Consider the following 11689-nt stretch of genomic DNA (forward strand, 5'->3'; position numbering starts at 1 on the left):
TCCTCCTTTGAGCTTCTTATTTCTCTTTTGTTTCTTTCATTGCCGCCTCTGCTTTTCTTTCTCATTCTCGAACCAGCGAAGCCTCACGCGCAGCCATTCCACTCACCGAAGCTGCTCCCCTGCTTCTTGTCTTCGTTCAGCCCATGCACGGTCAACACCCTCACCCCACCGAACCCTTGTTTGACCGCTCCACTCCACCGTTTGTTGCAGCTTCTTCATCATCGTCCCGTCTGCCCTCTCTCCTCACGCCACCGAAGCCACTCACCCCGACCATCCTTGTCTTCTTGCCGATTTGTTGACATCGGACCTTCAACGCCAGCCGCTCAAAGCCAACGCCAGCTGCCGTCCATCTGTCCACCGATTCAACCGAGTAGCGCCAGCGAATTCGGCCAGCAAATCCAGCGAACTCCCCTCCTTCGCGTGCCTTCCCCGGTCAAAGCAGCAGCCCATCTTCGGGCTTTCTTGTTCGGCCCAGCTTCTCCAACGCAAGTCTAACAGCCCACGTGAATGTCATCTTCAAGCCCAGCAATTTGAAGCCCAAGTAAGATCAGTCCAGTAATTTGAAACCCAAGCCCGTTCAGCCCAACTTTGGCCCAGCCCAACTCACTAACAAATCTCAATTTGGGCTGAGATTTGTTAGGTCAGTTTTAGGCCCGGTCCAAGCCCGTTGACGCCGTCGCAAACCCGAGTTTTGGCCACCGTCGCGGTGAATCGGTCTTCGCTTTACACCAGTGAGTTTATGCACTAAACTCTTCTTAGTAGGCTAATGACGTTTAAGGGGTGTTTAGATTTATTTAAGTGTAATTTAGTTTAATTATTAGTTTAGTTAGTTAAATTAGGTTAGTTAAATTAATTAATTGGGTGGTTAGAAATTATAGTTAATTAGATTAGTGTATTGTTATATAGTGGTTCTTGCAGCTGAATCTGCAATTAGATGAGCTAGACGTCGGGTATAATCGGCTCACCAGCGAGCCACCCACCTCGTTGATGTTCTTAGACGTCCGATCCAATGTGGACTTGAGTTCAAACCTCTATGAAGGTCCTCTTACTATGTGGTCTACCAATGTGACGACACTGTATCTCAGAGATAATCACTTCTCCGGTCCCATTCCTCCCACTATTGGCAAACTCATGCCATACCTGACACATTTAGATATCTCTCAGAATGCCCTAAATGGTACCATTCCCTTGTCCATTGGGAATATGACCACTTTGACTACCTTAGTCATCTCCAACAATTACCTATCAGGAGAAATACCGTGGTTCTGGAGTGACTTGTCCTTGCTGTACATTTTCTGACATGTCAAACAATAACCTTTCGGGTCCGATACCAAGCGAGGTCAGCTTGCTTTCTTCTCTCATGTTCTTCATAGTCAGTAAAAGCAATCTCTCTGGTGAACTACCATCCTCCTTGCAGAACTGCAGCTCTCTGGCCAGTCTCGATCTCGCCCATAACAGGTTCTCCGGAAACATTCCAGCATCGACTGGAGGGAGCATTACTTCGTTGCTGATTTTGCGCCTACGATCGAACTTGTTTTCCAGGGAGATTCCTACTCAGATATGCCATCTTTCGAATCTCCACATAGTGGACCTCTCACACAACAGCCTGTCAGGATCAATCCCGGTGTGCATCGGAAACTTAACTGGCTTGAAAGTGGAGCTCACAAATGCCGACAGGGTGAGGTACCAGGGACGCTTGACTGTGGTGGCCAAAGGAAAGATTTCTTCAATATGATGAAAGGATTCTTTACCTCGTCAACAGTTTGGATCTCTCCGACAACCGCCTGTCGGGGGAGATTCCTGAAAGGCTAATGAGCCTCGTGAGGTTGTGGACCTTGAATTTGTCCATAAACCATCTCATTGGAAAAATACTGGTCGACATCGGGAACTTGGAGCGGCTGGAGACACTTGACTTATCAAGCAACGATCTCTCGGGGCTGATTCCTCGGAGCATGACCACTTTAACAAAGCTGAATTACTTGAACCTGTCGTGCAATGACTTTTCGGGGAAAATCCCCACAGCCAACCAGTTCCTAAACCTCAATGAGCCATCTATTTACAAGGGCAACGTTGACCTCTGTGGGATTCCATTGGCAGAGTCATGCCTGGGAGAAGAGAAACAGCCACAATCTACTGACGATGTCGATGGAAACAGCAAGAGCAAAGATGGAGACGATGATCTCGAATATTTCTGGCTATTCCTGAGCATTGGGCTCGGTTTCTTTGTTGGGTTCTGTGGTGTCTGCGGCACTTGGTAAAGAAGTCCTGGAGAGAGGCTTACTACGGTTACCTCGACAGAATGAAGAACAAGCTAACTGCACTCAGCGCACGTTGGACAAACTAGTATCATGTATTCTGGGATTTCAATTCAGTGCTTTCATAAAGCTGTCTTCCATACCATCATTAGACATCTTATAAATGTAGCAGTTATTTACAACAAGCATAGGGAACAAACCGTACATGTTTCAGGTATTGTCAATAAATGAGTTTTGTGCAGTAATACTCAATTATGAGGAAATTCCACTTTTTATTTCCTAGGAGTCCATAAGTGTCACACCCCAATTCACAAAAAAGAGGGGCATGACACGGACGCAGCCTAAACGTAACCAAAATTCAACCCGACATCAATATATATACATCCACAAATATATATTTGACAAAAAGGGGTACTTGGTTACAATATTAGAGTATATCTATAATCCACAAAAATAAAAACATAAACTTTCTACAAAGACTAACTTATAAACCTATGAATTATGCACAAGTCATACCAAAAAGTTTCCACCACAAAAGTCCTCCCCGAACGAATGCTCACGCTTACTCACGACTCGCTGAAGAACCTGAAAAACAAGAATAAGAAAGGAGTGAGCTACCACGGCTCAGTGAGTAACACATTTCTTCTAAGCGGATCGAGAAATCATTATGCACATTTAAAACATAACTCAAATACATAATCATAACTCAAATACCCAAGATACCGATGGTCCAGTCCATTAGTCAATCTTATAAAACATGCATCAATGGTCTATTCCATTGTTTAATCTCATCAAATCACATCGATGGTCCATTCCATCGACCAAACTCAAATCACACGTCAATGGTTCACTCCATTGACCAATTCATGCTCAAATGTTTAACCATGGTCACGTGTAATGCCTGTGACAAGACGACCAATATTCCCTCCTTAGCAAAGTCTCCACCTATTATTAGTCAGTGACTTGGCCCAGAAGGATATCCTAGAATAATATGCGCATACCCACACACCCCTTAGGGTCCACAGCGACATTGAGCACCAACCACCAATCATAATATCCAGTAATTCAAAAGGAAGTCATATCACAACTCAAAATTTAATATATAAATATCAAACATTCTCCAAAACATTTCAAGATTCTTTCACAAAAAATTTCACAAATCATTTTTCAAACAACCATTCAAATCGAAGTCAAAATATAACTCCATTCGAACAACAAAAATGGCAGTAATGGCTCGATCCTGTTTTATGCAACAAAATATGATTTTTATTAACTCATGGAATATATAATCCACCACAATTCTCAAAACATTAGTCTAAAATACAAAGAAGAAATAGTGTCAATCACCTAGGAAAAGCCAAAAATCAACTACAACGCTCACTCGAACCAACGCATTTGGATTCTTAACAATTAACGGAAAAAAAATATCAAAAGGCTGAGTAAAAAGGATATTCGCATAATGACTCATCTATACTAGGCCTATCTGTCAATAAAACGACGCCTATGCACCACAAAAGCTCTCATTTATCGAAAACCCATCATTTCCCGCTAGGTGCAACCCATGCACCAACTTCATCTCACCATAACTTCCTCCACAAAATTTCATTTCAAGCTGTCTTACAATCTTTAGAAAGCTCTCTTAACGTACAACAACAACCCTAACTCAGCCACCCCAAAACAGTACCGGAAAAAAAAAAAAAAAAAAAAAAAAAAAAAAGCTCGAAGCTACTGTTCACTATAGTACCAGAATGCACCCCCAACTTCAAAATTATGTTTCGGACAAACTGCAAGCTCAAATCACAATCCGATGCTATAGCTTCACAACATTCCAAATACCATTTCTATAATAATATATAGCTCAACGACTAAAAAATTGGGCTTCGCCACACAAATATCCAAGAAATCCAAATTTCGAGCCCTAATTACAGCGATTGCTTCAAGTGAGTGATTAAAGGCTTCGATTTCTTATCGGCGTTGCAAAACACACTTGAGTTGGCTTGATGAGGCGTCGGATCACGAGCGCGCCAATTTTTTTCTTTTTTCCTTTTTCCCTTTTCCCTTTCTCTTCTTTCTCTCTTCTCCCCTGTTTCTTTCGTTCCCCTGCTTCTGCCCATGGTCTTCTCTTCCTCTCCCTCTCTCTTTTTAAAACCCAGCCGAAGGTTCCATAGTTCTCTTCAGCTTCCCTTTTTGACTTTTCAAACTCTTTCTTTTCCTTTTATTTTATTTTCTTTTAAAGCCTATATATTACAATAAGCTTATCTTGAAACTCGGGTCTGAATCCTGCAGGATTTTGCCCAACTATGAGTCTTATTGACTTATATGCTACGGAATCAGGCGAGTGGGAAATCCATCTGAACCCGATTAGCTTCTGGACCCTCCATCCTAGTCCCAACTCCGAATGGAACCGGAGCAAAGATCCGTGAGTTGGCAAAAGGGCAGTTGTAGCTTCGTTACTGGTGAGAAATGATGGATAGATTTCTGTGGTTAGATATAATAGTGGACTAAGCTCTAAGGATCTGTTGAGTTGGTGAAACGGCACGAAAATATCGATTTAGGAAGTGAGGTCTTATGTTTGATGTGAATTAGAAATGACCTCTCGGGGTCATGTCGAGCGAAAATTCAAGATTGATTTTATCACTCATGCCGAGACAATGAGATGGATGTATGAGCCAAGACGAAGCTCTTCAGAAGACCAGAATGAAAAAGGACATGAGGACTTTTACGAGGTGCTCGACAAATGGCCTCTTGAGGTCATGCCGTGCTGCCACGGTCGTTTATCTGATTGTTCAGAAAGTGCGACTGCCAAGGAACTTCCTTTCCAATCGAGTCACCACTGCCGGAGGTATTCGGAGGTCTTCATTAGTGATGCAGTGGAAATGGACTGCACTGTGTTCCCGTTTAAATCGTCAGAGAAGTAGACCGGAAGGTTTCTATAGGTTTATGTGATATTCATAGATGAAAAACGTAATATGCACTTCGTGGAATTTGTCCGAAACATCCAGCACTAAGGTCATTTCTAGAGTGGTCCCACGCGGTCGGTGTTCAAATCTATGTCAATTTCCGCTGGCGACTCAGTCAGCCCAACATCCCTTTCCAGATTTGCTACGAATTAGTCTAACTCATCTTTATTGTAATTTATATGTTTTTATTTTGTCAGAATAATTTATATGTTTGATAATAGATGTCTGGAAGTATATCATCCAGAAATTCGATGGCTTGGTGCAACCGTGGCATTTAACGAGCAAATTGTAAAATTCTTCACATTCTTTTTCACTACTGTGGGTTCTTATCAAGAAGCTGGCATGATACTTCACGTTGGGAGTCAGCCCAGTGGAATGTGATCATGGTTCTTCGTAGTCAAACCGTTTGGTCGGCTTTTAAGCAAGAAGCCACGTCCACTGAGTACGTCGTCTTCAGAAGTCTTCTCTTCATCGGTATTTCGAGGAGCGTCTCGTTCTCCATTTAGATCCAAACACAAACTAGAAACACCAAAACTTGCCACCCCAAGTTCTCTCTTTCTCTTTGAAAGATTTTGTGGACTACTATTTTAATCGTTCTAAAAGCTTAAACTGTTAGATAAAAGTGGAATTTAATATTTAATTATTCTAATACCCTTGAAAGTGACTTCTTGGATTGAGCTCTCGCCGCCTAAGCTGAAGAAAAGAAAATGCCATTGTGAGTGGTCGAGAGAAGACTTTGATAAATTCCAAGGTCAATCCCCTTCAAAGACTCCTGGCATGCGTTGACCTCCATCATTTTCTTGTCCAACGCTATCGTCTCGATGCAATCTCTTCCACTTGTGACTCTCCACGCTCTTATTCCCTAAACCAAGAAACAACATGACCGAGTAAGCGAATCCCAGATACGAGTATACATGGGTGCATCTGTGATAGATGCAGCGTACGTGATTCATGACGCCTGGACAGGTGCCTCCCCCATGACATTAGCTGCGAATGGAAAAAATATCGTTATGCAGACCTGATTCATGCGCTCCAACTCCACAGCGTGATCAACTTAATTCGGTGGACCTCGTGGTGAACTATCAAATTCCGACAACTTTCGACAACATGGGCAAGGAACATATAATCTTCTGATTGTCCAGACGGCACTTCTATGTCATAAAAACCATGGACCAGAACTTGCCATCGAAGTCTGCAAGTTTAAAATGCGTCCCAGGCAAGGGGAAAACAACAACAGTTTGGATGACAAGGTTGATGACGCTTAACTGGTTTGCCGTAAGCTCAAAGTCAAGTCAAGTCAGACTAACAATGGACGCTCCCTCACTTTGCATCATAGGAGGACACTAGTCCAGTATATATGTCTAGACAGGCTGATCTGCACTTTCTGATACTACCCTCCTTTCGTCTATTCTCGTTTTGCCTGCAAGAATGGCTCATAAGATCTCCTGCACTAAACTTCTTCCTCTCCTAGTCCTATCAGGACTTCTATTTCCTGGAACTGTAAAGTCTGCACTTTCCAGTGGGGCAATCGCTTCAGGTTGCTTCGAAAGTGAAAGAGAAGCACTCGCCAAGTTGAAAGGTGGCTTCACAGATCCTTCAGGCCGGCTTGCTTCGTGGGTTGGGAAAGATTGCTGCCAATGGAGAGGAATTGCATGCAGCAACCTGACTGGGCGAGTCATTGAGATTAATCTCCACAATCCATATGTGGATGATAATCTAAGCAGCGATCTCAAGCCAGGACAAGCGCTGGGGGGTGAGATCAGTCCTTCTCTGCTTGATGTAAAAGAGTTGAAGTACTTGGATTTGAGCATGAACAATTTTGGAGGCACCAAACTCCCAGGTTTCATCGGTTCCCTAAAGCAGCTGAGATACCTCAATCTGTCGGGTGCATCTTTTGGCGGAACGATCCCTCCGAGTCTCAGGAATCTTTCGCAACTGCAGCATCTGGACCTCAGCAATTCTTTTGCTGAATCAAGCCGAAATGATCTTCTCTGGCTTCCTGGCCTTTCTTCCCTTAGATATCTTAATCTTGGAGCCATTGATCTCAGTAAAGCCGCCGATCATTGGCTTCAAGCTATCAATTCGCTACCTTCTCTCACAGAGTTGCGCTTGCCCAACTGTTTCTTGTCAAAACTTCCTCTTTCTCTTCCATTCATCAACGTCACATCGCTTGAGATCCTTGATCTCTCGAACGATGACTTCAACTCTACGTTGCCCTGGTGGCTGTTCAATCTCACTCGCCTTGTTCATCTTGATCTTAACTCAAATAGTCTCGGGGGTGAGCTTCCAGATGAATTTGCTAATTTAGCATCCCTCCAAGAACTCGACATGTCCCAGAATTCGTACCTCAAAGGTCGGCTTCCGAAATCCTTGGGGAGCTTATGTGATTTGAGTGTCCTAAAGCTTTCTGTCAATAACATCACCGGTGATATAACTGATTTTATCAATGGGTTAGCTCGATGCAATGATAGCAAGTTGGAGAATCTGGACTTGGGGAACAATCAGTTGTCTGGTAATCTGCCAGATTCTCTAGGAAACCTGAAGAAGTTAAGGTACCTCCAATTTTCATCTAATTCATTTCAAGGTTCTATTCCACGGACGATTGGAAACTCGTCGTCTTTGAAAGAGTTTTACATTGCCGACAATGGGATGAGTGGGATTCCTGAAAGTTTTGGGCAACTGTCCACGTTGGTCGCGGTGGATCTCTCTGAGAACTTGTGGGAAGGAGTGGTGACGGAGCGCCACCTGGCCAACCTCTCGAGTCTCACGGATCTTAACTTGAATAAACTGTCTCCAAACATTTCCTTGGCATTTAACATAGCCCCTGGTTGGATTCCTCCCTTCAAGCTCAGGTACCTGAACATCAGGTCTTGCCAATTGGGTCCCGAGTTTCCTACTTGGCTCAGGAATCAAAACGACCTCAAGACCGTGGTGTTGAAAAACGCCAGAATTTCGGGAACCATACCTGAATGGTTCTTGCAGCTGAATCTGCAATTAGATGAACTAGGTGTCGCATATAATCAACTCACTGGCAAGCCACCCACCTCGCTGACATTTGTAGACGATCAGTCCAATGTCGCCTTGAGTTCGAACTCTTACGAAGGTCCTCTTCCTATGTGGTCTTCCAATGTGACGACACTGTATCTCAGAGATAACCACTTCTCCGGTCCCATTCCTCCTGACATCGGCGAACTCATGCCTCACCTGACAGATTTAGACATATCTCGGAATGCCCTAAATGGTACCATTCCCTTGTCCATCGGGAAAATGACCAATTTGACAACCTTAGTCATCTCCAACAACCACCTATCCGGAGAAATACCGCGGTTCTGGAGCAACTTGCCCTTCCTGTATATTCTTGACATGTCAAACAATAGCCTTTCAGGTCCAATACCGAGAGAGGTCGGCTTTCTTTCCTCTCTCGAGTTCTTGATTCTCAGTAACAACAATCTCTCTGGCAAACTTCCGTCCTCCTTGCGGAACTGCAGCTCTCTGGACAGTCTCGATCTAGGCGAGAACAAGTTCTCAGGAAACATTCCCGCATGGATTGCAGAGAGCATTCCTTCATTACTGATTTTGCGCCTGCGGTCCAATTTGTTTACCGGGAAAATTCCTCCTCAGATATGCCGTCTTTCGAATCTCCACATATTAGACCTCTCTCACAACAGCTTGTCAGGATCAATTCCGCCGTGCATTGGAAACTTAACAGGCTTGAAAGTGGAGCTCACGGATGCCGACACAGAGAGGTACGAGGGACGCTTGACCGTGGTGGCCAAAGGACGGTTTGTTGTATATGACGAAAAGATTCTTTACCTCGTCAACAGTTTGGATCTCTCGGACAACCGCTTGTCTGGGGAGATTCCTGAAGCGATAACAAACCTCGTGAGGTTGTGGACCTTGAATTTGTCCACGAACCATTTCACTGGAAGAATACCGATCGACATTGGGAAGTTGGAAGGGCTAGAAACTCTCGACTTATCGAGCAACAATCTCTCGGGACCACTTCCTCCGAGCATCACCGCTTTAACAAAGCTGAATCACTTGAAACTGTCATACAACAACTTGTGGGGGAGAATCCCGACGGCCAACCAGTTCCAAACACTCAACGACCCATCGATTTACGAGGGCAACGTCGGCCTCTGTGGGATTCCATTGCCAGAGTTATGCCCGGGAGACGAGAAACAGCCACAATCTCCTGATTATGGCGGGGGAAACACCAAGAGCGAAGACAGAGGCGATGATCTCGAACGTTTGTGGCTCTTCCTGAGTATTGGGCTCGGTTTCTCTGTCGGGTTCTGGGGCGTCTGCGGCACTTTGATCTTAAAGAAGTCCTGGAGAGATGCTTACTATGGTTACGTGGACAGGATGAAGAACAAGCTAATTGTTGCTGCACTCATCGCATGTCGGACGGACTAGTATGCAAGCATATGTTCAGAGATTTGATTCAGGGCTTACTATCATTAGACATTTTATGAATGTAGCAATTAAGCATAGGGAACATACTCCACATGTTTCTGGCATTGCCAATAAAACGAGCCTTGGGCAGTAAGAGAAGACTGAATTGTATGGAAATTAATTCATAAGCTCATCTTGAGACTGGGGTCTGAATCCTGTAGCATTTTGCACAGCTCCATTTATTTTAGCAAAAAATAAATGATTTGAAAAATATTTTTCTAAAAAGGATCGATTGTATCACTTAAAATAATTAGTTAATATAATATATTTTTAACACATTTTCGTCCATAAATTTTTTTCTAACAATATTATTTAAAAAATATTTTAAATTATTTATATTTCGCAAAACTTACGGAATGGGATCCGGTCCGCTAAACAAATGTTTCATCTATTTTTTATGCTTCGAAATTGGACGGGTCCAAAGTCCGTTTGAATTGGATTCCATCCCAGACCTAGATCCGAATTGAATCGGTAGCACCTGAACGGTTACCCGACCCATCGCTGTTCGAAGATATTCTTCGTTAACTTCATCGCCTCCATTATATCCACTCCGACCAAAAATCAACTGCAGCAAAGCTCCGTCGCGCTCGCCCTGCTCCGCCGATGTCGTGCCTCCTCTCTTCCCGCTCCCTCCACCCAATTACTTCCTGCCACCTGTCTCCCACAGCCTCAACTCCTCCCTTTCCGCCGCCACTCGCTTCAGTGTCTTTCCATCTAAGTCCGACCTCGGCCTCGCCACCCGCGCCGACCTCCGCGCTCCAGTGCCCCTCACTTACCATCGTCATGTCCGTGTTGATAAATCTGGCCATTTGCTGGACTTGCATCTTTAGCTTATAAAAGAAACTCTCGTGTAGTCAGTTTGGGTCAGATAAGCCAGTACACTTTCTAGGAGAATCTCCTTGAAGGTATCCTCGTCCTCTAGCTTTTGCTGTGGTTCAACTTTGATGATAGTCATTAGTGGAAGTTAGTAAAGGTGAAAAACCCTCTAGAGTTGAAGACCTGGAGATGGCGAAAGGGCAGTTCTAGCTTCGTTACCCGGGAACTATGATGGGAGCAGATGTCTGTGGATGCATGAGCAGAGACAAAGCCCTTAACATGTGGTTCTTCAATAAGAAACACATTTCTTGATCTATTTGGGATACTTCTCCTGAATTTTCAGGCTTAACGTAACATGTCAAGCTGGTGTACCAAAAAGAAGCATGATTTGACGTTGGCTATACTATCTGATTGTCCAAAGAACGCAACTATTGAAGAACTTCCTTTGCGATCGAGTCCCCACAACTCAAAGGTATTTGGAGCTACTAGACCAAGTGAATAAAAGCCTAGACAACGTGGACACTAAGGCAGGAATTTTCGTGACTTAAGGTTGGAGGGTTTCTTTGCGGTCATACTTGAACTATAATTCATGAACACATAACGTAACATGCGCTTTGTACAATTGTCTGAAACCTCCAAACCTCCAGCATTAAGGTCATTTCTAGAGTGACCGCATGCGCTCTACATTTCACTTTATGTCAATTGCAGCTGGCGACTCATTTAGTCCACCGTCCCTTTCGAGATATATGATGAATGCAATAGGTCTCTTCTGACAATACGGCAGCCATCTGCAGCACTGTAGTCCGTAGTTCAGCCGTCAAGTACTATAATTATGTGCTCTTTTGTAAAGAAAGGAAGGTCTAAGCCTTTATATTGTAAGTTATAGGCAAAAAAACGCTTCAAGTGTCATAACTTTGACCAAAGTGACACTTAAGTGCCATAACTTACGAAAGGTACACTTAAGTGCCACATTCAAAGAAAAACGGATCACTTGAGTGCCATTCCGGCCAAAGTCCGGCCAAAACGCCAACGTGGCGTTTTTCCGGCGAAGCGCGACCAAAACGACGTCGTTTTGCACGATGATAGCTGACTTGGTAAAAAAATTAAAAATTACTTAAATTTAGTTAAAATATTTAAAAATAATAATTTAAAAATTAAACTTTAGTTAAAAAATTTTAAAAAATAATAATTTAAAAACTTTAA

At 43.6% G+C, this 11689-nt stretch overlaps 1 protein-coding gene and 1 long non-coding RNA gene across 2 annotated transcripts; both read left to right on the top strand.

Annotated features, from left to right (window-relative positions):
- On the top strand, positions 1–2500 carry LOC120286716. Its single transcript, XR_005545431.1, has 2 exons — positions 1–1339; positions 1418–2500. It is a non-coding gene; the product is annotated as an uncharacterized LOC120286716 (long non-coding RNA).
- Positions 2501–6583: 4083 nt separating this feature from the next.
- Positions 6584–9676, top strand: LOC104423934 (receptor-like protein EIX2). The gene has a single exon (XM_010036362.3). It carries the CDS (start codon positions 6644–6646, stop codon positions 9629–9631), a length of 2988 nt encoding a protein of 995 aa, XP_010034664.1. The 5' UTR covers positions 6584–6643; the 3' UTR covers positions 9632–9676.
- Positions 9677–11689: the final 2013 nt, after the last annotated feature.

This window comes from Eucalyptus grandis, chromosome 8 (genome assembly GCF_016545825.1).
Source record: "Eucalyptus grandis isolate ANBG69807.140 chromosome 8, ASM1654582v1, whole genome shotgun sequence".
NCBI classification, from domain to species: Eukaryota; Viridiplantae; Streptophyta; class Magnoliopsida; order Myrtales; family Myrtaceae; genus Eucalyptus; species Eucalyptus grandis.

What these genes read in the sequence shown, in the direction of transcription:
- LOC104423934 (XM_010036362.3), top strand. Translation starts at nt 6,644, where the DNA reads ATGGCTCATAAGATCTCCTGCACTAAACTTCTTCCTCTCCTAGTCCTA.